Below are 26,675 nucleotides of genomic sequence, written 5' to 3' on the forward strand. Positions count from 1 at the left end.
ACATTGCACATCCAATGGAGATCCCAGGGCCTTCCCAGTACTCCTGTTCACCCAGTGCCACAACAACCTCAGTCTGACTAGTATTCTCCCACTCGCATCGCGTTCCCCACCCTCTGCTTCCCGGTAAATTCCCCTTATCTTCCTGTTCCCCCACTCCCCCAGCCCCAGCTCCGCCAGACCACAGTGCTCACTGACGCCAGGAGGGGGCGCACGAGCGGTCAGCCAAGACGGAAGCTGGGCGCGGCCGGGGTGGAGGTCGAGGGGCTGCGTCCGAGCCTCTTGTCCTTCGGAGACAAGTCCAAGCCCAGGATGCGGCTGCATTTCGGGGGAGTCCTGGCAAGAGTGACGCCCCGCCCCACCCCGCCTCGCCACCATCCTCTGTTAGCCCCGCCGGGTCCACTGCCACAGCCGTCGTGGCTTAGGCTCTGGGCGGGGGCGCGCGCCCTCTGGTGGCCACGAAGCGGCGCAGCTCTCCGGGCTGCTACGCGAGGACCGGGAGGTGCATGCGTTCCTTCCCTCCCCTTTCCGCGTCCTCGCGTCCTAGTGTCCTAGTTTGTGGGGCCCGTCCTTGAGCTGGTACATGAGGGGGGGGGGGGCTGGCGGAGGGACCGGAGTGTTGGGGTTGTTGGCAATAGAGCCCCCTCTCTGGGGACAAGACAGAAGGACTGGAGACTTGGATGAAGGGAGAATATTGGCTAGGGAGCAAGGGACTGAGGGTACCGGGTGATGGCGGGGGTGGGGGTGCGGTGGGGTGTGTGTGTGTGGGTGGTAGCACCGAATCTAGATCTCCACTCGTGGATCAAGAAGTTTGGGCTTTTGTCCCTGTGTGCTGCATGCAGAAGGGTGAGGAGATGATAAGGCGGTGGGGGTGGTGGTGATGGTAGGGTGCAGTGTCTCCGTTCCAAGCCTGGTAGCTCCTGCCTGGTCCTACCTAAATCCTTAGCATTGGCATGCACTTTGACCTACTCCCAGACATCCCATTATGGCCTCTGCCCACCTGTCTGGGGCTTTTCGCTAATCTTCCTCAGTCCTGGGGGATGAGGGCGCCCTCTCCCCCTCCCACAACGTGAGGTTTCCTCTCTTCTATGTATTGCAGGAAAGAGATGCAACTGTATCAGGAAGGACCCAGGTTAGACTCCTGCAGTCTGTACTGGATCGGGATGACCTTGCCCTGTAGGACCATCCAGGGTCAGGTCTGTAATCTCATGACCATCTGTGGTCTGGCTTTAGGATAGCACTCAGTGAGCCTCTGCTTAATGGATTAGTGAGTGAAGTCCTTGGGGATGCCTCCTTCCATCCTCCACCTCATTACATGATTGAGAAAACTGAGGCACTGGGGAAGTAAAGAATTATTTCAGGATCACCAAGAATGGGTGGTTTGATAGTTATGAAGAGCACTGGCCTGGTCTGGGTTTGGTCTCAATTCTGCTACTTGCTGAAAGAGCTTGATCTTCCTCTTCTTTCTAAGCTCTGTTTCCTCATTTATAGATAAACTCTGTCTACTTCCCAGGATAGTTGTGAGGAATCTGATGATGATGATGTCAGGGAGAATTATAATGGTTATAGGCACTGGTGCCCGAAGTACCTTGTGCCAGGTGCCAGTGACCCAGCACATGAGATCCAAGCCTAGGTTGACAAAGGCTCAGGGCCTTCCTGAAGAGGTCCGTAAGCTCACAGGTAGAGTGACAAAGCCCCTCACAGGCTTGGTGCCAGACTCCTGGCCTCAGGATGAGCTTCAGAGCTCTTCTGCTACTACTTGGGCTGGATGCAGAGAGAGGGACAAGATGACCTTGGGCTGTCTCCTGTGCCGCACATATTCCCTGGGCCTGGATCTGATTTCCGGCCCCTGGGAGGGCAGAGGGGGCTAGCTGATGGAAGAAGCATATGTCCTGGCCTGGGCAGCTGGGCCTAGGGGCCTTGCCCCTGAACCTGGGGCCTTTCCTGCAGAGGGAATATCCAAGAACAGGAAGGAAGGAAGTGGGGAGGGGGAGGAAGGAGTGGAGGGAGAAAGAATGGGACAGGCCCCAGCTGGGAGTGAGTTCTTTCTGAGAGTGGCCAAGGAAAGAGGCCATCTGCATTGGCCTGGCTAAGGCTGTTGGGCTGCTCACTCCAGCTGGGCCTTGGATGTGGACATACTGGGGGCAAGAAGAGAAAAGAGGCTGAGTCTCCCCAGCTATGTAACAGGTAGAAGAACATGCCTTCCTGGGCTGGATGGGAGTAACAATAAGCTCAGAGGGTAAAGAAGGTGGGGCCTGGAACAGAGCAGGTGCCTCAAGTCTTCTAGCTCCTCCAGCCCTTCCTGGTGGCCTGATCTGTGAGCCGATGGATAGCTCAGAGTCCAGGGCTTTCACTGCCTCTGAATTCATGCATCCACCCAACAACCACTACTGAACACCCACATGTGTTGAGTCTGGGGCTCTTAACCTTTTTAACCTCAGTTCTTGCCCTTATAGAGCCCATTGGTAGTGAGGGAAGGGATGTTATGCCAGGCAGTGATGGGGGGAGCACAGGGCCTGTGACAGGCCAGGGAGTGCCTGACCCAGCCTGGGAGGTGAGAGAAGGCTTCTTGGAGGAGGTGACATTCATGTCTAGACAAAGGACGAGTGTGCATTAGCCAGAAGAAGGGGCATGGTGGGGAAGAGTATTCTAGGTAGAGGGAAGGACAGATCCCAAGCCCATGGTTCAGGGAGAACAGAGCTATGGCTGCAGCAGAATGTGTGGCACTCAGTAATAGGGCTGGGGATTTCATCCTGAGGGCATTGCGGAGTCACAGAAGGTTCTAGGCAGACATGGCCTGGTTAGAGTTGGAACAAGGCCCAGATGGAGGGCATTCAGGGCCTCCATGCTGTGACCTGAACCTCTGTGCCCTCATCACTCATGCTCCTTTATGGGGAGCAGGCAGGCTGGAGCATCATAGCCCTCTAGTAACTCCTGTAGTTCCTCAGGATTTCCTACCTGCTTCTTTGCCATGGATCCCCCCCCCACCTGGATACTGTATCCCCGGATAAGCCAACACCTACCTTACTCTGACCATGAAACCACAGCACAGGGAAAGATCAAGCAACCCACAGTTCCCTTTCCTTCCAGTCCTTCTTACCAGTCAGACAGAGATAGAGAGTGTCAGTAGAATATGCACAAATCAAGTGAAATAAAAATAATTGAGTTAGTTTGCTCCATGTGTCCACTGCTCAGGTAAGAATGAAATATATGTATGTATAAATGTCAAAATACAAACTGCATAATTTTGATGATTTGGCATATAAGTGAAATGCCCTTGTATTTTATGTATGTATGTATGTATTTATTTATTTATTTAAAAGATTATTTATTTTATTCATGAGAGTCACAGAAAGAGAGAGGCAGAGACACAGGCAGAGGGAGAAACAGGTTCCATGCAGGTAGCCTGATGTGGGACTTGATCCTGGGACTCCAGGATCACACCCTGGGCCAAAGGCAGGCACTCAACCACTGAGCCACCCAGGCATCCCTGTATTTATATTTTAAAACTGCCATTGCACAATATAAAGATGAATGGTAAAAATCCAGGCTAGTTTAAATTTTTAACTTTTTTTTACTTAGAATGACATTATATAGCAAATACAGAAACCCATCATGGCAAGTTGAGAAACTACAAAGGAAAGGAAAAAGCTTTACATATATTTAGTGCTGGGTCCTGCAATGTTCCAGTCCCAGGTGGAAGACCCCTCATGTCTTCCTTTGGGTGAGGACCTGTGAGGGTGGGACCCGGGACTGCCCACCCCTGGGTCAGGTCCTCAACTCCCAGAGCCCAGGACTGTAGGTTGGAATAGACGGCCCTCCTTTTGTGTAACATGCGTCCTGGCTGGTGAAGACCTAAACTCTTCCTGGGGTCCTGCTCTCTCCTGGTGTGTCCTGGTCCAGGTTTTGGGGTACTGAAGGCATTTGGGGGAAGCCAGCCCTCTCAGCCCTGCCGGTGATGCCGTCTCTGGCCTTTGAGGGCATCTTCACTGACTACCAAGCTGCCCTCCAGCCTGGCAAGCCCCGTGGGTTCCTAGTTCCCTCCCCTTAAGTTGGGGCTCCCCAAGGACGGGGCTTGCAGATGGACCTCTGAAACAAGAGGCTGGAGATGGGTTTCTGGTTCCCTTCTCCTGTCACAGGTCCCCAGCTGGGTGAGGGAGAGCCGGTGGGCTTCCTCTACTTGGCTTGCTTTTGAGGGACAGAGAAGGGAAGACCCAAAAACCCTTGGCAGTGATTGGCTAGCACCCCCCCCCCCCCCCCCCCCCCCCCCCGCCTGCAGCAGGCCCCTGCAGAAGAGGCAGGCCCTTGCGGATGAGGCAGGGGGTGGGGGTGGTGTGGTGGGAGCGGGCTGGGTGGGAAGCAGGACACTCCTCAGACTGGGTCCTCAAGGAAGGCAGGGGAGGAATGGGTGGTTCAGACTCTTTCGGGTGTGAACATCCTCTGAGCTGATCTGCAAAAGGCATTTAGTGCACTTAGAGGTTGCCACTCATAGAAGCTCATTGGTTGAGGAGGAGGAGGTTGGTGAACTGGTGGGGCCTCCCTCCTCTGCCACCAGTAATGCCCTCCATCCCCTCTTCCTTGCTCAGGGCTTCCTTCTTTCCTCTCTACTCTCTTCCCCCCTCCTCTTGCTGCTGTTCCTCTAGCACACCAGGCTCATGCTGAGCCAGGGTCTTTGCACTTGCTTTATATTTTGTCTGCAACCATGGTCTCCCAGATACTTAATGACCGACTTGACTGTTTCTTTTTTTATTTTATTTTATTTTATTTTATTTTATTTTATTTTATTTATTTATTCATGAGAGACAAAGAGAGGTAGAGACATAGCAGAGGGAGAAGTAGGATGTGGGACTCGATCCCAGGACCCCGGGATCATGCCCTGAGCCAAAGGCAGAGGCTCAACTGCTGAGCTGCCCAGGCATCACAGGCTTGACTGTTTCTTGAGTCTTAGCCAAAATGTCACCTTCCGCAGGATGGTGTGTCCCACTGCCCAGCCGACATGTCTCATGAAGCCTCTGATATTTCACTGTTCCAGTTTTCCTCATGGTACTTGAGAGGTGGTCATTTTGCTTACCTGTTTGTTCACTGTCTTTCTCCCCTTCCCCGAAGGCTATGAGACTTCAGCCTTCACCTTGTCACCTTGTCCATCATGTTCCTCATGTCCTCAGTGAGTGGCAACACATGGTAGGTGTGCCATACAGACAGAACTCCACTTTTTTGGAGTTCACAGTTTCATGAGTGAAGTGGGATTGAACAAGCAAACACATGTCCACTACATATTTTTTGTTATTTTTAATGGTGGAAAGATATAATATAACAAACATTTGGAAAAAAAAAACATAAAAATTTGGTCTTGGGGCACCTGAGTAGCTTAGTCGATTGAGTGTCTGCTTTCGACTCAGGTCATGATCCCGGGGTCCTAGAATTGAGCCCCACATCGGGCTCCCTGTTCAGTAGGGAGTCTGCTTCTGCTTTTCTCTCTGTTGCTCCCCCTGCTTGTGTGCTCTCTCTCAAGTAAATAAATAAAATCTAGAAAAAAAAGTGACCATCCTTAACAATTTTTTTTATCTTAACCGGTTTTCAGTGTACAGTTCAGCTGCATTAAGTACATTCATTGTTTTTTTTTTTTAAGATTTTACTTATTTATTCATAGAGACACAGAGAGAGAGGCAGAGACACAGGCAGAGGGAGAAGCAGGCTCCACGCAGGGAGCCCAACATGGGACTCCATCCCTGGTCCTCAGGATCACACCCCGGGCTGCAGGCGGCGCTAAACCACTGCACTACCGGGGCTGCCCAAGTACATTCATTGTTATGCAACCATCACCACCATCCATCCCCAGAACTTTTCATTTTGCAAAATTAAAACTCTGTACCTCTTAAATGGTAACTCCCCATTCCCTCCACTTCCCCAGTCCCTGGCAACTACCATTCTACTTTTTGTCTCTATGAGTTTGACTATTCTATTTTTATTTTATTTATTTTTTAAAAAGATTTTATTTATTTATTCATTAGAAACACAGAGATGTGTGATAGAGAGGCAGAGACACAGGCAGAGGGAGAAGCAGGCTCCATTCAGGGAGCCTGATGTGGGACTCGATCCCGAGACTCCAGAATCATGCCCTGGGCCGAAGGCAGGGGCTAAACCGCTGAGCCACCCAGGGATCCCCTGATTATTCTATTTTTAAAAAAATATTTTATTTTTAAATAATCTCTACACCCAAATACAGGGCTCAAACCCACAATCTTGAGATCAAATGTCAGACACTCCAAGTTTGACTCTTCTAGATAGTTCATATAAGTGGAATTATACAGTATTTATATTTCTGACTGGCTTATTTCACTTGGCATAATATCCTCAAGGTTCATCCATGTTGTAGCATGTGTCAGAATTCTCTTCCTTTTTAAGACTGAATAATATATTCATTTTATGTATATGCCCCATTTTGCTTATCCATTCACCTATCAATGAACACTTGGGTTGCTTCCACCTCTTGGCCATTGTGAATAATGCTGCTATGAATGTGGGAGTACAAAAATCTCTTCGAGACCCTGTTTTCAGTGCTTTTGTGTATAAACCCAGAAGTGATTGTTGGATCCTATGGTAATTTTATTTTTAACTTTTTGAGGAACCACCATACTGTTTTCGATCTTTTTTCTTTTTTTAAGATTTTAATTTTTTATTCATGAGAGACACACACAGAGAGAGAGGCAGAGACACAGGCAGAGGGAGAAGCAGGCTCCATGCAGGGAGCCCAAAGTGGGACTCGATCCTGGGACTCCAGGATCACACCCTGGGCCAAAGGCAGTGCTAAACTGCTGAGCCACCCAGGGATCCCCACCATACTGTTTTCCACAGCAGCTGCACCCTTTTACATTCCTCCCAATGGTGCTCAAGGGTTCTATTTTTTCCACATCCTTGCCAACACTTGTTTTTTTCTTTCTTCCTCTTCTTTTTTTTAATAGTAGTCACACCCTGATGGGTGTGAGGTAGTATCTCATTGTGGTTTTGATTTGCATTTCTCTAATGATTAGGAGGCACATTTTGAAGTAAACATGTTTTGAGAGAATGAAGGGTAGGGAGCCTCTTAACTCTGGTGGTCTGGAAGGAGGTGGTATTTAGGAAGGGAAGGAGGCAGCCAGTGGAGGATCTGGTGGAAGAACATTTCAGGAAGAGGGAACAGAAGTGTGAGTGAGTGCTGTGTATTTTTGCCAGAGAAATAGTGAATAAATAATGGGCAAGGGGTTGGTGGTGGGAGATGTGGTCTGAGGGGTAGATAGGGCTTTAGGCCATGGAAAGGAGTTCGTATTTGCAATTTATGGTAAGCATTGGTTTCCCGAAGTCATGGGGAAGGGGAGAGACACAGGGCACAGAGGGATAGATGGACGGAAAGGCAGGGGCCGTGTGTGTGATGATGTGGCTGTGTGCACACAGAAGACAGTGTGGTGCATGGTTGCCTGGCGCTTGTGGCTGTGTGCCCTTGCACACGTATGCATGTGGAGGCCTGAGGTATGTGTGTGTGGATGTATGTGTGTGTGGACACCCCCAGAAGCTTCGATCACTATGTGATCTGTCTCGAGAATGTGCGTGTCCACTTCTTTCCTGCCCACAAAGGCCGCCCCAGGGGGGGCGGGGTGGGGCGCAGGGTGGCTTCCCAAGCTCCTACCACCGGCCTGGAACCAGCGAGGAGGATGCGGGACCATACGTAGGGGTTGAGGCTCGTCTCTGAGAATAGCTACCAGTCTTTGAAATCTGGAAGGCGACGGCTAGTCTGCCTGAGACCAGGAGACGCGTCCAAGCCCCACGTTTGCTGGGAGGACGGGCGCACGGGCCTAGGGCTGGGCGGGCAAGGCGGGCGGCTGCAGTTCCGCGAAGGGCCGCACGGGGGCAGCCGAGGACGCGAGCCGAGGACAGGGGCGGGCGGGTAGGGCTGTGGAGGAAGGGCAGGGCCAGAGGGGGCTCGCGGCTTGTTTCCAGGTGGTTGGCATGAGAGAATAAAATGAAGCCAGGAGCCCATCGCTGTCCCGGTGGCGTTGCATTTTGTCCTGACAAGTCCAGAGAAGTGGAGTCACTTGCACAAGGTCTCTCGTTGCGGGGATTCAGACGGAGCCGGCCTGACCGCACCACCAGCGCTCTAACCACTGCCCCACCCTGAATGAGTTCCTCTGCAGATGGGCGTCGGTTTGTTCTTCTGTCTCCTGGCCTTGCCTGGCCCTCACCACTCCCTACCTCTTCAGAGCACCCTCCTGCTTTGGGCAGGGCTGTGCAGGCTGGGGAAGGAGGCTGGGTCTTAAGGCCCCTCCCTGAGGTCCCTGGGGAAGAAGGATTGGGGCGCTTCTAGGAGGAGCTCAGATGGATGCCCCATCACGAAGGTAACAATGGCATCATAACATCAGTTGTCTTCCCAACCTTCCCTTATGCTTTGGTCTGGGGAGGAGGTTCTCAAAAACCTGGCTGAACCCCTGGCCTGCCTCTGTGGGCCCGCCACCTCTGCTGATTCTCCTGAGCATGAGGCCCAAGTCCCAAGGACTGTAAGCTGGGATACAACCAGAGACCCCCTCAAAAATACACCAACCAGGGGCACCTGGATGCCTCAGTCAGGTCAAGTGTCCAACTCTTTTTTTTTTTTTTTTTTAAGTGTCCAACTCTTGATCTTGGCTCAGGTCATGATCTCAAGGTCATGATATTGAGCCCCATCCTGGGCTCTGTGCTCTGCTTGGGGTTCTCTCTCTCTTATTCTCTCTCTGCTCCCCGCCCCCCCCCCCCCCCCCCCCCCCCCCCGGCACTGGCATGCACTCTCTCTCTAAAATCTCTCTTTAAAAAAATGCACCAGAGATGCCTGGGTGGCTCAGCGGTTGAGAGTCTGCCTTTGGCTCAGGACATGACCCTGGAGTCCTGGGATGGAGTCCCACATTAGGCTCCCTGCATGGAGCCTGCTTTTCCCTCTGCTTGTGTCTTTGCCTCTCTGTGTGTGTGTGTCTCTCATGAATAAATAAATTAAATCTTAAAAAAAAAAGCACCAATCCCTCACTCCCCTTCTCTCATATAAGTGTGTGACTAGCAGCTTGGCCATCCCTGGAGAAAAAAACATGGATGGTTTCAGCTGAGCCCATTGAATAGAGAGGTAGACTGAGGCCCAGATAGAGGCTGGCACTCATCCAGGATCATGCAACAAGGCAGAGGCTGAGGCCCTGTTCATTTTTATCTAGAAAGGACCAAAAGACTTCAGACAAGAGAGTCAGTAAAATATGTACCCACAGGTTGGAGATTGAGGGGCCAACAGGACAATGACCACACCTTCTCCTCCAGAAAATCCACCCTGACTGCCTCCTCTGGCACCGATATGAGAAATGGCCTGAGTGCCCTTGATATTTTGTCTTGTCAGGGTGGCCAACAAGCTTTTCTGAGTTGCTTTAAGGGACCTCAGAGACCCTTAGGCCATTCTCTTGGTCAGCCTAGAAATACCCTCTAGAGCTCTCCTTGTTGAGGGCTGCCCATCTTGCTTGCATGCGTTATATACTAGGGAGCTCACTGCCTTAAAAAGCAGTCCATTTCATGGTAGGACAGCTCCTATCAGTGAGAACTGGCCTTCTTGTGCTATGCAGCTGTTGGAACTAGCTCACCCTGCGCAGCACAGAGCATATACCTTTGCTGCTTACAAGCCCTGGTTGGCTGCAGAGAGGCCTATACCTGCTTAGTCATACACTAGCTTTCTCTCTAGCTTAAATGGGCCCAGCCCCCCAGGAACACCTTTCCCAGGCCTGCATGCCCTGAGCAGCTCTCCCCTGGGTGTACTCCAGGTGGGTATTCTGCGGTGATTGTTTCTTCCTCAGTACAGAAAAGAACATGTGTTTGTTATAGGGAAATTAGAAAAATTACTGACAATTCCACCACCCAAAGGCAGCCCCCTTTAGCAGCTTGGACTCTGCTTCCAGGCTGCTGCCTGCGTGTGCTAAGAAAATGGGAGGTAAAAGCTGGTGGGAAGAGGCCTTTTAGGGGAGGAAGGTAGTTTTTGTTTAACTTAACATCTCTGGCAGCCCTGGTTTCTCAACGGTTTGGCCCTGCCTTCAGCCTAGGGCGTGATCCTGGAGACCCGCGATCGAGTTCCGCATTGGGCTCCCTCTGCCTGTGTCTCTGCCTCTCTCTCTCTCTCTCTCTGGTCTATCATGAATAAATAATTAAAATATTTAAAAAAAAGCCATCTTCAAGGGTTGTTTTGTTGTGAAGACAAGTTTTTCTCTGGAAGACAAAGGGAAGGGACAAAGAATATGAAATCATTCTGATAATAAAGAAGAATTTCAAGTTTCCAAGGGCTGTGCTAGAGGGGTGGGGAAATTTTTCTGGAGCACTGCCCTCCCCATTAGCTCCCAACAGCCTTTTGCTTTCACCTTCAGTCACCTTCCTCCTCCTGGATCTGGGGGGCAGGTGTCATGGGAGCAAAGCAAACCCGGGTTCCAGTTGGTGGCTACCCCCTTCAGGATGGGGGAAATGAAGTCTGCAATCCTGAACCCCTAGGGAAGAGCCCTGCAAGATCTGGCTACACCTTGTGGAGGTGTGCAAGAAGGGGGTGTATCCCCAGGGAACCACAAGGGGCAATGGGACAGTGTGTGGGGCGGTGAGCGGCAGATGGGGAAAGATTGCGGTGGAAACAGCTGTGAGGACGAGAAACTAAGCCCCCAAGAGCTCCAGGGAGTAGGATGGGGTGGGGCATCGAGTATCCTATGTCTCCGGATGGGGCATGGAGAAGGGTGACCCCAGGGATCTGCTTTTCCTTCTCAACTATATAGGTACAGAGAATGTCTTCCCATTTGAGAAAAGATATGTGATGTACCATTTTAATTGCTGCATAATATTCCAGAGCACAATGACACCATGATTTCTTCATTATTATTTTTATATATTTTTAAATATTTTATTTATTTATTCATTAGGGATGGGGGGTGGCAGGCAGAGACAGAAGGAGAAGCACGGAACAGGGAGCCTGATGCTGGACTCAATCCCAAGACCCTGAGATCACAGCCCGAGCTGAAGGCAGATGCTTAATGGACAGAGCCACCCAGGTGCCCGACCATTTATTTATTTTTTTTAAATTAATTTATTTTTTTTATGATAGGCACACAGTGAGAGAGAGAGAGGCAGAGACACAGGCAGAGGGAGAAGCAGGCTCCATGCACTGGGAGCCTGACATGGGATTCGATCCCGGGTCTCCAGGATCGCGCCCTGGGCCAAAGGCAGGCGCCAAACCGCTGTGCCACCCAGGGATCCCCCGACCATTTATTTCTTTAATCAACACCCTATCTTAGGACACTGGAGTTGTTGACAACTTTTTACCATTATAACTGATTTTGTAGTGAACATCCTTATAGTTACATCTTTACCCACACTTATCTTTCTTTTTTTTACAAGATTTTATTTATTTATTCATGAGAGACAGAGAGAGGGAGGCAGAGATACAGGCAGGGGGAGAAGCAGGCTTCCTGTGGGGAGCCCGATGTGGGACTCGATTCCAGGACTCGATCGCGCCCTGAGCCCTTTAAAGGCAGACGCTCAACCACCGAACCACCTAGGCGTCCCTTATCTTTCTTTTCTTAAGATAAATTTGGAGCAGTGGAGCTGTGGGATTGAAGAGTAGGAAACCTTCAGGCTTTTTTTTTTTTTTAAGATTTTATTTTTTTATTTTTATTTTTTTTAAATTTTTATTTATTTATGATAGTCACACACAGAGAGAGAGAGAGAGAGAGAGGCAGAGACATAGGTAGAGGGAGAAGCAGGCTCCATGCACCGGGAGCCCGACGTGGGATTCGATCCTGGGTCTCCAGGATCGTGCCCTGGGCCAAAGGCAGGCGCTAAACCACTGCGCCACCCAGGGATCCCCTTTTTTAAAGATTTTATTTATTTATTCATGAGAGACACACAGAGAGAGGCAGAGACAGACAGAGGGGGAAGCAGGCTCCTCGCAGGGAGCCTGATGCGGGACTCGATCCCAGACCCTGGGATCATGCCCTGAGCCGAAGGCAGATGCTCAACCGCTGAGTCACCCAGGTGCCCTCAAGGCTTTGATACATGTTGATAGATTGCTTCCCAAAAGATGGCACCACTTTTGGTTCCTAAAAACAGTGTATGCCGGTTCCCCCAACCTTAGGCATAGGTTGCTTTCTTTTCCCAAGTTTCCTTATGAAAACTTTAAACATATGAAAAAGTTGAACACATTTTACAGTTAACACTGCTCAGATTTGACAGTTTACATTGCATGCTGTGTTTGTTCTATCACTATCTGTGTATCACTTCTCCCTTCTTCAGTTCATCCTCTCTTTCACCTATATGTCAAAGGAAGCTACAGATATCAGGTACACTTAGTCTGAAACACTGCAACATTGCATCACTAATTAGAGTATATTATTCGTGTATGGTTGTTGGCTTTTTTGAGACAAAACCTGTATATAACGAAATGCACACATCCTATGTATATCCTTGCTTGCATTGCATTTTGACAAATGCATAAACTTGTATACCACACATCCTATCAAGATACAGAATATTTCTTATTTATTTATTTATTTATTTATTTATTTATGAGAGACACACAGAGGGAGGCAGAGACACAGGCAGAGGAGAAGCAGGCTTCTCACAAGGAGCCCAATGCAGGACTTGATCCAGGACCCCGGGATCACACCCTGAGCCAAAGGCAGATGCTCAAGCGCTGCGCCACCCAGGTGTCCCAAAGATTTATTTATTTTGGAGAGAGACAGAACATGTGTTCGGGGGATAAGGGCAGAGGGAGAGGGAGAGTCTTTTTAAATTTTATTTAAATTTTATTTTAAATTTTTATTTTATTTAAATTTATTTAAATTTATTTTATTTAAATTTTTAAATTTTATTTAAATTAACATAGTATGTAAAATTGGTTTCAGAGGTGGAGATAAGTGTCTTCTACAACACCCACTGCTCATTACATCACGTGCCCTCCTTTTTTTTTTTTTTAAAGATTTTATTTATTCATGAGAGACACAGAGAGAGAGAGACAGAGACACAGGCAGAGGGAGAAGAGGGCTCCATGCAGGTAGCCTGATGCGAGACTCGATCGCGGGACTTCAGGATCATGCCCTGGGCCCGAGGCAGGCGCTAAACTGCTGAGCCACCCAGGGATCTCCACGTGCCCTCCTTAATGCCCGTCACCCAGTTGTCCCATCACCTCATCCCCTCCCCTCCAGCAACCCTCAGCTTGTTTCCTATGATTTAAGAGTCTCTTATAGTTTGTCTCCCCCTCTATGATTTTGTCTTGTTTATTTCTTTCTCTCTTCCCCTATGATCCTCTGTTTTGTTTCTTAAATTCCACATGTGAATGAGATCATATAATGATCATCTGTCTCTGAATTATTTCCCTTAGTGTAATACCCTCTAGTTCCATCCGTGTCATTGCAAATGGTAAGATTTCTTTTTTTGATGGCTGAGTAATATTCCATTGTATATACATACCACCTCTTTATGCATTCATTTGTCGATGTACATCTGGGGTCTTTCCATAGTTTGGCTATTATGGACATTGCTTTTATAAATATCGGGGTGTGGGTACCCCTTCGGATCGCTACATTTGTATCTTTGGGGTAAATACCCACTAATACAGCTTCTGGGTTGTAGGGCAGGTCTATTTTCACCTTTTTGAGGAACCTCCATCCTGTTTCCTCAAGTGGCTGCACCAGCTTGCATTGAGGGAGACAGAGTCTGAAGCAGACTCTGAGTGCAGAGACTTCTGTGGGGTTCAATCTCATGATCCTGAGATCAAGACCTGAGCCAAAACCAAGAGTTGGACATTTAACTGACTGTGCCACCCAGGCATCCCAAGATACAGACCATTTCCATTACTCCAGAAAGTTTCCTGCTCACCCCTACCCCTACTGTTCTGATTTCTTTCCATAACTGCTTAGTTTTACCCATGCTAGAACTTCATAAAGATGGAATCATACAGTATCTACTTTTTATGTGTCTGGTTTACTCTTTTAGCATGATGTTTTGGAGATATATCCATGTTATTGTGTATATCAGTAGTTTGCTCCTTTGTATTGTTGAGTAGAATTCTATTGTATGGATGTATAACAGTTTGTTAGCCCATTTGCCTCTTGGATGGACACTCGGGCTCGTTTCAGTTTGGGGCCATTGTAAATAAAGCTGCTATGAACATTCCTGTACAAGTCTTTGTGTGAACATACGTTTTCATTTCTCTTGAAATAGAAGTGGACTTGCTGGGTCATAGGGTAGTTGTATGTTTAGTTTTATAAGAAACTGTTCAACCTTTTTACAAAATGGTTATACACTCCCACCAACAAAGGGTGATTTCCATTGTTGAGTTTGAAGCTCATAATACAAGGAAGTTGTCACCTCCTTGGTTTTGGATGCTATATTTCAGTGAATACCACTGAAGGTCATAATAACAGGGTTGGCTGCAGTTGCCCTGGAAGTCACTGGACACCTTGGACTGTTTCTCATGCACAGATGAGTGGATGGATGCCAAGACTTCTTGATCCTAAAACTGTACAATGGCTTTGTTGGAATCTGAATGTCAGGGTTTCCACTAATTTCCACATTAAATTCCATCTTGTTACTTTTGACTTACCCCTCCAGCTAGTCCTGATAATGATGAGAGTAGCGAACTCACATAGACCGACCTGTGCCAGCGACCTCTCTCAGAACAATTCTACCAGGGAGCTCTATTATCCCCATGTTAGAGGTGAGGAAATAGAAGCACAGAGAAGGTAAATGACTTTCCCAAGCTGCACAGTCCTAAATGAACTAGGATTAGAACCCAGGTAGTTTGGATCCAGACATTATGATCTTTTTTTAAAAAAGATTCTATTTATCTATTTGAAAGAGAGTGTGAACGAGGGCTAGAGAGAGAGAGAGAGCATGAGCAGGGGAAAGGTAGAGGGAGAGGGAGAAGCAGACTCCCCGCTGAGCTGGAAGCCCGATGTAGGGCTCAATCATGGGACTCTGGAATTGTGACCTGAGTGGAAGGCAGATGTTTAACTGAGTCACCCAGGTGCCCCCCACCCAACATTATGATCTTAACCACTCACCTGCTGTCTCTTTCTGGCTTCTGATGTCATTTCCCTCCATCTTCCAGTTTCTGCAAACATGCTGAGCATGTCTCTAGGTCTTAATCCCAGGGATTGATTAAAAAACAAAAACAAGAGCAGCCCCGGTGGCGAGTGGTTTAGCACCGCCTGCAGCCCAGGGTGTGATCCTGGAGACCTGGGATCAAGTCCCGCGTTGGGCTCCCTGCATGGAGCCTGCTTCTCTCTCTGCTTGTGTCTCTGCCTTTCTCTCTCTCTCTCTCTCTCTCTCTCTCTCTCTCTATGAATAAATAAATAAAATCTTAAAAAAACAAAAACAAAAACCCCTATGACCAGGTAAATCGGGGGCCAAGTGAGGAGTGGTGGCATGCTTCTAAAGATCTCCTTTAGTACTTGTCCTATTTTATTTGCCATAATCTTTGATGGTATTTACTCCACCAGCTGCAAAGCCATGGAACTTGGGTCCAGCTGTGGTTTTCCACTATGGTCTCAGGACAGCATTCATCAAATGGCTCTCTGGAATCCCCACACAATCAGCATTTCAAGTCAGTCCCCAGATATCTGCCCATGGGCCCAAAGAACAAAGGAAACGAAGATGGGACTGGAGTAGCACTTGTTTGAGTCCATGTGAGCACCTAGTGGCCCTCTATAGCTCCCAGGTCTTGGCCCAGTATCTAGTGTATAGTAGGTACTCAACAAATTCTTTTTGGTTATTTTTTTTGAAGGCCACCTTATTTTTTATTGTGGTAAAATAGACGTAGCATAAGAGTTAATATTTTAACCATTTTTAAGTGTGCAATTCAGTGGCATTAGGTGTGTTAAAAATATGCAGGCATGATCACTATTTCTAGAACTTTTTCATCATACCAATAAGAACTTAGTACCCACTAGATAATAACTTTCCTTTCCATCTCCCCCAGCTCCTGGTAACCTCTATTTTACTTTCTGGTTCTATGAATTTACCTATTCTAGATACTTCTTAGAAACATACAATATTTGTCCTTTGGTGTCTGGCTTCTTTCACTTTGCCTAATACTTTCAAGGTTCATCTGTGTCTTAACATCCAGAATTTCCTTCCTTTTTAAGGTTTAATAATATTCCATTGCATTAGACATGTGTTTATCCATTCATCTGTCAACAGACATATAAGTTGCTTCCACCTTTTGGCTGCTGTGTGTAACACCACTATGAAGCTTGTTATTTCATAGTCTCTTTCTAATCAGGTTTCCCCCAACCTTTTCCATTTGAGTGGCTCTTGTACAGACCCTGTGACTTCCATGTTGCTAAATCCATTGGTCATCTTTCAGTTCTCATCTCACTCAATCCATCAGGACCATTTGATCAGGTCCATATCTTTCCTCCTTGATATTATTTGTGCCTTGAGCTTATAGGCTCCCACATTTTCCTGCTTTTCCTCTACTTAAAAAAAAAAATATATATATATATATTATTTATTTATTTGTGAGAGACACAGACAGAGAGGCAGAGACATAGGCAGAGGGAGAAGCAACAGGAGCCTGATGCAGGACAGTCGTGATCTCAGGGTCCTGGGATCAAGTCCCACATATGGCTCCCTGTCCTGCTGGGAGCCTGCTTCTCCTTCCCCCTTTGCCCACCAGGCTTGTGTGCCTGAGCTCTCTCTCTGTCAAATAAATAAATAAAATATTAAAATAAATTAAAAAATGCAAGTCAAATCAGGTCAATTCTTTGCCCCAGATTTTGAGTGGTTCCTCATGTCACTATGTAAGGCCATAGCCCTTACATAGCCTACAAGGCTCTGCATCATTGGGCCCCTGCTCTCTCTGTGTCTTATCCTCTACATTCCCTTCTTGTTCTTTTTGCACCTTGCTGTTCCAGGAACGTGCCAGGCACACTCCCAGCTCAGAGCCTTTGTGCTAGCTATTCCTGGACTTTGGAAATCACCCTCCCCTCCCATATCTACATGACAAATTCCTTTACTGCTTTCTTGTCTCTGCTCAGATTCACATTCTCAGTCTTTTGGCAGTATTCTGTTTGAAGTTGCAATGCCTGTCATCCTGTCTGCCCTCCTTATCCCCTTTACGCTGCCCCATTTCCCCTTGTAGTATTTGTCGTGGTCGCTCTTATAAATTTTACTAATTTATTGTATTTAATTAATTAATTTATTATCTTACTCTCACCTCCACTAGAAATGATTCTGGAGGTCATGGATTTTCCTCTCTTTTGTCTACTGATAGGATTCAACCTAGAATAGTGCTTAGTACATATAGGGCCTCAGTAAAAGTTAGTTGAAAGAATGAATGAAGAAAGTAATTGTGATAATTTGGAAGAGATCTGCAATCTAAAATAGTCATTGAAGCCAAGAAAATGTGGGCCTCGGGCCTGGCCAGGCGTCGTGGACTTTACTGCTGTTCACTGGGCAGCAGTCATCCTACTGCTCCTGGGAGCTCTCTCCGCATTTGCCTTTGGGATGGATCTGCTTCCACCATGGGTCTGGTGGGTATGGATAGCCTGGGCCGATTCCACTCTCCACTCCCGGGGTGGGCAGGGGGCAGGGCAGACTCTTCAGGCCACAGTGATTGGTTCAGGACTGGGCATATTTCACTGTCTGGGCCAATGAAACTGCATATTGAGAATTTTACTTCTCTTCTTGGGATGGGTAAGGCTTCTTCCTGCAAAGGCAGATGTGGGCTCAGAGCTGCCTTGCCAATTTTGTTACTTTGTTGGAAGAGCCTGCCCGGGATCAGAGTCAACACAAAGGACTACTGAGCTACAGATGTGGAGAAAGATATTTAGGAGCCTTGATGCATACCACCTACAGCTGGATCTGCTCCCGGACTTTTCATTTACACGAGCCTCTTTTCATTGAACAGAGTTTCTGTCCCTTGCAGCTGCTTACATGGTACCTGCCTGAGCTCATGAACTGGGGAGTGAGGAGGGGGCTGAGTAGGGCCTGTAGCGTGTGTGGGGTGGGTGGCTCTGGTGGCAGTATAGGGGAGAGGGCCTGAGCATTCAGTTAGCGCTAACTGGAGGCAACAGGGAAAAGATTTGCCTTGGCCCTGCCCTAGAGGAGCTCCCAATCTGTAAGGAGAGAGGGGCATGGACTCTACGGGGGCATGGCAGATTGAGGGATCTTGCTCTGCCAGCTGCAAGCTAGGCTGAGATGGATTGTGCCCAAGGTTGGGTAAGGGAGTAGGAAGGGGGAGATCTTCCCCATTGAGTTACCTCCCGCTCTGCCATTCCCCCCACTCCCCGCCCCAACGCGCGTGAAAGAGGCGAGCTGAAGCACACACGGGCTTTGCCGCGTCCTGGAGATGTGTTCTGGGGTAGGACACTTAACTTTCCCAGCTTCAGTGTCCTCATAGGTCAAATGGAATGAATGCCGTCCACCTCATCGGGTTCCTGTGTGGATGAAACGAGATAATATGTGAAATGAGATAACGCCAAGAACTCAGAATGAACCTGGCTCACGGAGCGCTCTTAATAAAAATCAGCTGCTGGGGTTATTATCGGAGGTCTTTCCTGGCCCGGGAAGTATGCCTGCTGTGTTGCAGGTGCAGTTCTTGTGGACACCAGCAGGTGACGCCCTGACCCCAAAAGAGCTCATTCCTGGACAGCCTGCTTTAAAAAGGGCTCCGGAAGGGGCTGGGCAGGGCGGCCTATCGGAGCTTGGCCCCCTAGACTCCTGCCTTCCCGGCTCCGGCGGGGAGAGGTATCTGCATTCCCCTCAGTTCCAAAGAAGAGGGGGCCTTGGTCACCATGGGATAGTCAGTGGAGCCTGTTTTCCATCCGTATTTTGGAAGAGCATGGCCTGCAGAGACAGCCTGGGTCAAGTTGAGAAAATACTCAGGTTGGACCAGGTAAAGGGCTGCCAGAAGGAGCGAGCATCCCAGCGCGGAGGCTGGTTAGAAAGGGCCAGTGGCTGGACCTCGGCGCACGGCGGGGCCTGGTGCTGGGGCCGGGGAAGAGCCATACGACTTCTAGGCTCTTCCCTTCTGGGTGAGAAGTTAAGAGGGGAGCTGCGCGGCGCGGAGGAGCCGGGACCGGCTGGCCTGGTGGCGCGGCCGCGCTGGAGATGCTGGGGCCGGCCGGCAGAGGGCAGCAGAGGGCCTCCCGGGCTGCGCGGAGCTCCGCTGCCAGCCTCGAGCCGCCTTCCCGGGAACGTGGGAGCTCGCGGCTCCAGGCGCCTCCCGGGAGGGAGTCCGCGTGTTCCGCGTCTCTCCCCTCGCCCTCCCCTCTGTCCCTGGGCTTTCTGAGGGCGGGCGGGGGGAGAGGAACTCGTGGGCGAGGGGAGAGTCGGCCCCAATCCGGAGTTTGTGCACCCTCTTGCGGAGCTGCGGCTTCCCTGGGTGGGATCTGCGGCCGCTCTAATCCTAGGCGCCCCTGCTTCCTGGGGGAGGGCGGTGTTCTCTCCCCAAGGCTAAGGATCCTTCCTCTGACCCCCATAACCCAGGCCTGAGGGTCAGGTGGACCTCCGGAAGCCGGGGAGTGCCACGCCGCAGCACCCAAGCCAGTTCCCAGCATCCGCCTGGGCAGGCTCCCAGAGGCCCACAAAGGCCTTCAGACAAAGTTCTGGGCCGGGCTTTGCCTGTGCTCTGGGCCCGCAGCCGGCTGGCTCTAGGCACTCCAAGTCCCTGGCACTCCTTATGGGGTTTTGTCCACTAGCCCTGGACCGGGCTGGCAGGGCCCTGTTTGCTGGGGGATGGGGGTAGGACAGGCAGCTCCCCTTTCTTTCCTGCCCGTGTCCTAGCTCTCTTCCAGGATACCCTCCCGCATCTCAGGCCTGCTCAGCTGTGGCCTTTCCCACTTGTCCTTCTCTTGGCTGCAAGCCTACATCTTTGCCATCCTCAGATCTTGCCTATACTCTACCCCTCATTTCTTCACCCATGTATTTACAATAATACTCGGCAAGTATTTATTGAGCTCCTACGATGCTCCAGACCCTTGCTAGATCACCGGGGATCCAGCAATAACAAGACACAGTTCTTGTCCTCTTTGGAGTTCACAGACCAGGGGGGTAGTAGGTAGGAGCCTAGCAAAATTCATACTTAAAAACTGATCTCATTTTGTGATAACTGGGGTAAAGCAGATAAGTTGCCTGCTCCAGGAAGCTCTACTGTTAGGGATGCTTCCTCCGGGAAATCATCTGCTAGGTGATGAGCTGTGGAAGGAGGGACTGTGGGCCCTGCCCACCCTCCTTCCCCAGGCCTGGCACATAGACATGCAGTAGTTGCTCAGGAAATGTGGAACAAATGGATGAATCATCCTCATGGCCACATGATGGCCAATGGGAATAGCTTTTCCTCCCCATACTCCCTCTTGTCTAACATAGGACTCAGAGGTAATGTTGGGGATTATATAGATGAGACCTTGAGGTTGCCAGGAGTCCCTCCTAGGCCTCTGTGGCTTCCTTCCTAGCTCCTCATGACACAGCTTACCTACCTGGGGCTCTGTCAGAGTCCCATGGCTCGTGTGTGGATTTGCCCATGACCTTTCATTCATCCATTCTTTGGCTATATTACCTTTTGGGTACCTACAGTATGCTGGCCCTGGGCTCTGGAGAAATGGGGACCCAGAGAAGAATGAGAAGGGTCCTGGCCCTCCTGGACTATCTGGTCTAGACAGTAACAGCACAGTGTGATGGGGGAAAGTTGTGGTGCTGTGTGAGCTGGGATGGTGTGCCCCTAGGGGCACCTCCTCAGAGAGGCCTCCTCTGGCCACCTGGCTGAAGGAGCTCCCACTCTTCTAGCTACGTGCTGCTGTCACATCTCCATTTTTTTTCAGAGTACATTTCAGTATCTGTAGTTACTTCTTTATCTGTTGGTGTGTTCTTTATTGGAGAGCTTTACTGAATGCCTGCTATGTATCAGGCAATGTTCTAGGCCCTGGGCATACAGAAGTGAAAGAACAAATTTCCAGCTCTCCTGGAGCTTATGGTCCAGTAATGATAGTGGTGGTAGGAAGACAGACAATAACCGGAACAAGCAAGTAGGCATGTAGTATATAAATATGTGTTAGGAGAAGCAAGCAGGCAAAGGGGAGACTGGTAGAATTTTAGGCAGAGAGCTGAAGGGGGTAAGAGATAAGGCCATGCAGCCACCTGGGGGAGGAGTGTTTCAGGCAGAGGGCGTAGCAAGTGCAAAGGCCCTGAGGTGGGAATGTGCCTGATATGTTAGAGGATCAGCAAGGAGGCCCCTGTGGCTGGAGAGGAGTGAGGTTGGACAGGTGGCACAGCCCACATCACGTAGGAACTTGTAGCCATGGTAAGGTTTTGTTTTGACTCTTAGTGACATTGAAAGCCATTTGAAAAAAAATTTTTTAATAATCTTTTTTTTTAATAATCTTTTTTTTTTAAAGATTTTATTTATTCATGAGAGAGAGAGAGAGAGAGACAGAGACACAGGCAGAGGGAGAAGCAGTCTTCATGCAGGGAGCCTGACGTGGGACTCGATTCCAGGTCTCCAGGATCAGGCCCTGGGCTGAAGGCGGCGCTAAACCGATGAGCCACTCGGACTGCTCCATTTGAAGATTTTGAGCAGAGAGGTGACAGGATCTGGCTGACATTGAACAGGATCCCTTTGGCTGCTGTGTTGGGAATGTGGGCAGGGGGGTTGGGTGCAAGCAGGGGGACAATGAGGAAGCCACAGTAACAGTCCAGGTGGGAGGTGATGGTGCACCAGCCAGGTGGTGGCAGTGTTGCTGATGAGCAGTGGCCAATTGAAGACGTGTTTTGAAAGTAGATCCCACAGGTTTTATTGAGGGATTGCATGCGGGGTGTGAGAGGCAACAACAAGGGCTGACAAGGCCTGCGTTTAGGCCTAAGCTGACCGAAGGAAGGTGATGGCATCTACTGTGGCAGGGAAGTAGTCAGTTTTGTGTGGGATGATTTGGAGCTGCTCCTTGCATATCCTAGTGGAGACCTCAGGCCAGCTGTCAGGTATGAGGGTCTGACCTGAGAGGGATGAGGTTTGGGCTGGAGAGTCACACAGGAGGATCCTTAGGGTTTCAATGGGCTTTGAGGCCAGGTGGGATCACAATGGGAGACGGAGGGGGAATATAAGGCAGAGGACTGACAGCTGGGGCCTTCAGGGCTCATTGACCAGTCGGTGAAGGAAAGGGGGCGGCAGGGTGGGAAGGTGCAGCCAGGGATGTAGGAGGGCAGTGTGAGTCCTGGAAGCCAACAGGAGGAACTGCTTCAAGGAGGAAGGTGATCACGTGTGTCATATGCTGCCAGTAAGTGAGATTAAGTGTGAGAATTGACTTTTGGGTTTGACATCATAATGGTCACTAGGGACCAGGCTCCTGTCAGTCTATCTAGTCCCTTTGCACAAATAGGAGAGAGGCAGCTCCTCTAGGTCAACCCATTGTGCAGGCACACAGAAGGGAGATACCTCAGTGTAATGGAATACATCCCTCTCCCCAGCCTGGTGTAGCCTTGAACCAGGCACAGCATGCTGAGGGGGCAGCAAGCTGGATTTCAGTACCTTCTTCATTCCATGTGTGCTCCAGGTGCCTTTATGCAGTGCCCAGTCTGTACATCTGTACTCATTATCTCTGTCGCTGACCTTGATGAGCAGTGTCAGTTGAATAAGTGTGGGTAAAGGAATGAGAGTCAGGTTGGAGTGAGTTCAAGAGAGAATGGGAGAGAAATTGGAGAGTATGGACAATTTTTTTCAAGATTTGCTATAATGGGGAAAAAGAAATGGCACAATAGCTGGAGGGGGCTAGGGGTTGAGAGGAATTAGCAAGAGTGAGTGAAGAGAAGGCATCCTAGGCAGAGGACCAGCATAAGTCGAGTGAGGTTATTAGGGATAGTTGGGGTGTATAAGGGTGGGTGGGGTCCTGGAACATCACATTTGAAGTGTGAGTTGTCAGGAGAGGACACTGGACACATGGGTTGGGGCCTTTATGTTGGGGGTGAAGGGGTAAGGGCAGGGTTGGAGCATGGCTGGGTACACACTAGGTGATCACTGAGTACTTCGGGATTGGCCTGGGGCATCCTTCCACAGCCTCCTTACCCTGGCCTCAGTCCACCAGCTGGAAGATGGGAGCATTAGGTGTTTCAGCTGCTAACTGGGCGAAGCCTTCTTGGGATCTACGTGCCTTCCTCTGGGTGATGGGTCTTAGGCCCTGGCCCCTCTCCTCCCTGGATGTCACACTCCTCAGGCTGAGGAAGAGGAGGGGGCCCTGCTTGGGTCTGGGGAGGCAGGAGGTCAGGTAAGGGCCTCACCATGGCAGGGACTGTGCTGGGTGAGGTAGGCTGGGAACCGGGCCCCAGCACCTGCCTTCCTGAGACTCACCTTCAGGTGGGTGCCGTGCGTGTGTGTGTGTGTGTGTGTGTGTGTGTGTGTGTGTGTGTGTGTTGGGGGGGGGAGGTGGGGAGGTGGGGGAGGGGAAGGGAAATCTTTTGGAGGAAGGCACAGAAGTTGCTGATTCTTTTTTCCTTGGAGAGATGCTGAAGAATGTAGCACATTGTGGCTGCTGGCAGATGCTGACCCTGTATTCTTTCAAGAGGCAAAAGTAGCTACACAGAATAACGACAGTGACTCTGTCCTGTGTCTAGTGGCCCAAAGCGCTCTGGCACACAGAGACCACCTGTAGCCTTGTGACAAGCCCTTTGAGCTACTGCCACTTTACATGGGTAAGGGAGATTCAGGGAGGGGATACAGCTGCTTGTGGTGGCACCACCGGGAAGTGGCAGTTAGATTAGAACCCAGGCCTCAGGCCCTGGCTAGCTCATGCCCAGTGCAACAGGCTCCCAGAGCTGCCAATAATGGGGATCAGTGCCAGGCCAGGGACTAGGTTCTGGCTGCCAGATTAAGTGGAGAGACAGCTGTATCTCCCTCCCTCTGTCTCGTCTTTCCTTCTGCATGGATTTATTAAGTGTGTTAGGTCCTGGGCATCCGTTGTGAACAAGAAAGACCTTGCCTTCAGGGGGCTCACAGTTCATCTAGGTGGACAGAGGGTAAATAATCCATTCCATGAGTAAGTCCTCATTACAGCTGGGATAACCACAGCCTGTTGGGTGCAGCTGGGTACTAGGGTCTTCTTGGGTGGGTAGGCCCTGAGCACATCAGCTCCTTTCATCGCACCCCAGCCCTGCGGGAGAGAGGCTATTACCATCCTTATTGGGTTGTTGAGGAGGTCGAGGCTCAGAAAGGTTGTTCAGCTGTGACTTGAGGTCCTGGGTCCTGAGCATGGGGAATGTGGAAGCAAAGGCTTGTCACCTCTCCTTTGCCCACAGCTCCTGTTGGTTGCCAACCATCCCTGCCTACAGGTAGCAGACAGCAGAAGGTTAGAGGGTAGGACAGCAGGGAAGCCATGTTTCCTCTGTGCCCTCCAAGAAGGTCCTGGGCACTTGTAGTAGAGTGGCCTCCTTGTTTCTGGGCTCTGTGGGACAATCCCCAGGTTTGATGGGCAATACAGGGGTGTGGCCTGAGTGCTGTCTCAACTGCCCAGCTGTGCTCTTGGGCCTCAGTTTTCTCATCTGTAAAATAGACTTTAGGATTGTTATGAGGGTTAAATATAACACATGGAAGGCATGTAACATGGACTCTGGCATATGGTGGATGTACAGTTAACAATTAAAGTGTCACCATGGTTGATGAAACCCCAGCTTCAGCTGTGGCCCAGCTTGAACAGGGAGGAGACTAATCATGGCTCAGACCTTGCATCTTTAATTAGTCCATCCTGCACAGTTTAGATACCTCTAATAGTTCAGCAAATCCTCTCACCCTCTGCTTCCTAGGAAGAGGGCCCCTAACTCTGTGTGTGTGTGTGTGTGTGTGTGTGTGTGTGTGTGTGTGTGTGTCTTTATAGTAAGAAAGAAGGTCAGAGAAAGCTTCTTGGAGGAAGGGGCATTTAAGCAGGGATTTGAGGACCGAGTAGGAGTTCATTAAGCATGGCAGGATCAAGGCCTGACCAAGCGGAGGGTGGAGCACCTACAAAGATTTGGAGGTGGGAAGGAGGTAGGGCTGACTCTACCCTGCTCTCCCTTTTTAGCAGAACTGGACCTGTTCACTCTCTGCTGTTCCCCCAGCTTCTGGCTTCTGTAGATCCCTATGGGTCCCACCCACAGGGTGCCCATTCTCACCTGTCTGAGGGGTGGAATTTTGCCCTGCAGGAGCTGCACAGCTAGGAAGTTTAGGATACATTACTGTCACCCTTCTTCAGAGCTAGGGTCCTTGGGGGGTAGGTCTTTAAGGTGGTGACCACCATCGCAGGTCCCTTGGGAGATGGTTTTCACAGCTCACAGCATCTTTATCTCTCTTCCTAGGCAGCCTCCCCCTGACCTGGCACTGGGGATGTGCATTCTTGATTAGACCCACCCTTCCCCTCTTCCTCCCACAGGGTGTCTCCTTTGTCTGAACCTCTGTCCTGAGTCCCCTGCTCTTCCCATACCCCAGGTCTGTCTGTCCCTCTGTCTCGCTAGGTAGGTAGGTAGGTAGATAGGTAGGGCAGGCTCTGTTTACCGATCTCTGAGATGGTCCCTCTTGTCCCCCACCATCTGGGCAGGTCTCTGTGTGGGGAGAGGAGGGCAAAGAGTTAGTGGAGGAACAGACCTTTAGAGCAGGGCAAGGACCTGTTCCCTCCTTTACCTGGAGGTGGACTCAGGGTGTGAGACTGAGGGTCCTGCCGCGGGGGGCGGTGGCTGGGTCTGACCCGGGTGAGAGGACAGCAGCGGCCCGGCTGGGCGAGGAAGGGGGCGGAACCTCGTGGCGCTCCCCTCCCCCACTTTCTTAAAGGGCCGGGCGCCGGGCTGTGCAGGAAGCGGCTGGCCGGAGCCTCGGCGGCGGGTCTGGGCTCACAGCGGGGACCTGGGAGCGGAGGCGTGGCGGGCGGGCCCTCTAGGGTGGCCGCGGTGGCCGCCTCGCCTCCGCCGGTCCCTCTATCGCCCGCCTGCAGTCCCCCGCCCTTCCCTCCCTCCCTCCCTCCTTCCCCCTCCCTCCTGCCTTCCGTCCCCCCCACCTCTGCTCAGCTTCCCCACAGCCTCGGCTCTGACACCTGGAGGGACCTAAGCGGGCGCGGGGAGCCGACAGCGGCGGAGCGGGACGGGCCGAGTCGGCCCAGCGGAGGCCCCCGCCTGGCCCCGCCGCCCTGAGAGGCTGGACCCGGCGCCTGGGACTGGGAGCGGGTGAGTGGGGCGGTGAGCGGGGCCGCGGGGCCACCTAGTCCCCGGGAACCAGGGCCCCGCCTCTAGTCCCCGAAGTCGGGGTGGGGGCCAGGAGGGGATGCGGGGGTGGGGGGCACACAGTGCAGGGCGCCGCCCTCCGCCCTCCAAGCCCGCCCGGGTCTGCTAACAAAGCTACATTTTGAGATCAATTGCGTGGCGGCCGGAGCATCCGAAGGATACAGTTGTCATGGAGATGGGACCGTGAGAGGAAGCCTGGGATGGCCGGGTCGGGGCCAGGGAGTGGGGGCGCCACCAGAGAACCCCAGGCCAGCCTGCAGGGCCCGCTGGGGCCAGCCAGCCCGATTTCCTCCTGGGCTCTGCTCCTGATCCCCCCTTTTGTATAATCTGAGGTACATGTGTGTGTTGATGGGGTGCCAGTGGCAGCTTGGTGGCAGGGAACCTGGGTGTGGGTTGGTTGCCGGGGCCTGCTGGCAGCTACCTTTACCACGGAGCAGCTTTGA

General features: G+C 50.7%; 1 protein-coding gene and 1 long non-coding RNA gene across 9 annotated transcripts in view; one reads left to right on the forward strand and one right to left on the reverse strand.

The window, feature by feature from the left end:
* Positions 1 to 26,675, forward strand: part of PSD2 (pleckstrin and Sec7 domain containing 2) — a 143,304-nt gene that overhangs the window by 68,216 nt on the left and 48,413 nt on the right. For 2 of the 8 annotated variants that reach the window (XM_049101681.1, XM_049101688.1), the window contains exon 1: positions 18,672 to 18,901. The exons of 2 other annotated variants lie outside the window; for them this stretch is intronic. In XM_049101681.1, coding sequence (XP_048957638.1) covers positions 18,848 to 18,901 — 54 coding nt within the window. In that variant the 5' untranslated portion in view covers positions 18,672 to 18,847. Of the gene's footprint in view, positions 1 to 18,668; positions 18,902 to 25,826; positions 26,176 to 26,408; positions 26,565 to 26,675 lie in introns of those variants that run through there. 4 more of the 8 variants (XM_049101710.1, XM_049101691.1, XM_025445244.3 and 1 more) reach the window with 4 other exon arrangements.
* LOC112658926 (uncharacterized) lies at positions 23,446 to 25,922 on the reverse strand. The gene is made up of 4 exons (XR_003136040.3): positions 25,640 to 25,922; positions 25,514 to 25,560; positions 25,135 to 25,339; positions 23,446 to 24,528 (listed from the first exon to the last, which is right to left on the reverse strand). It is a non-coding gene; the product is annotated as an uncharacterized LOC112658926 (long non-coding RNA).

This window comes from Canis lupus, chromosome 2 (genome assembly GCF_003254725.2).
Source record: "Canis lupus dingo isolate Sandy chromosome 2, ASM325472v2, whole genome shotgun sequence".
NCBI classification, from domain to species: Eukaryota; Metazoa; Chordata; class Mammalia; order Carnivora; family Canidae; genus Canis; species Canis lupus.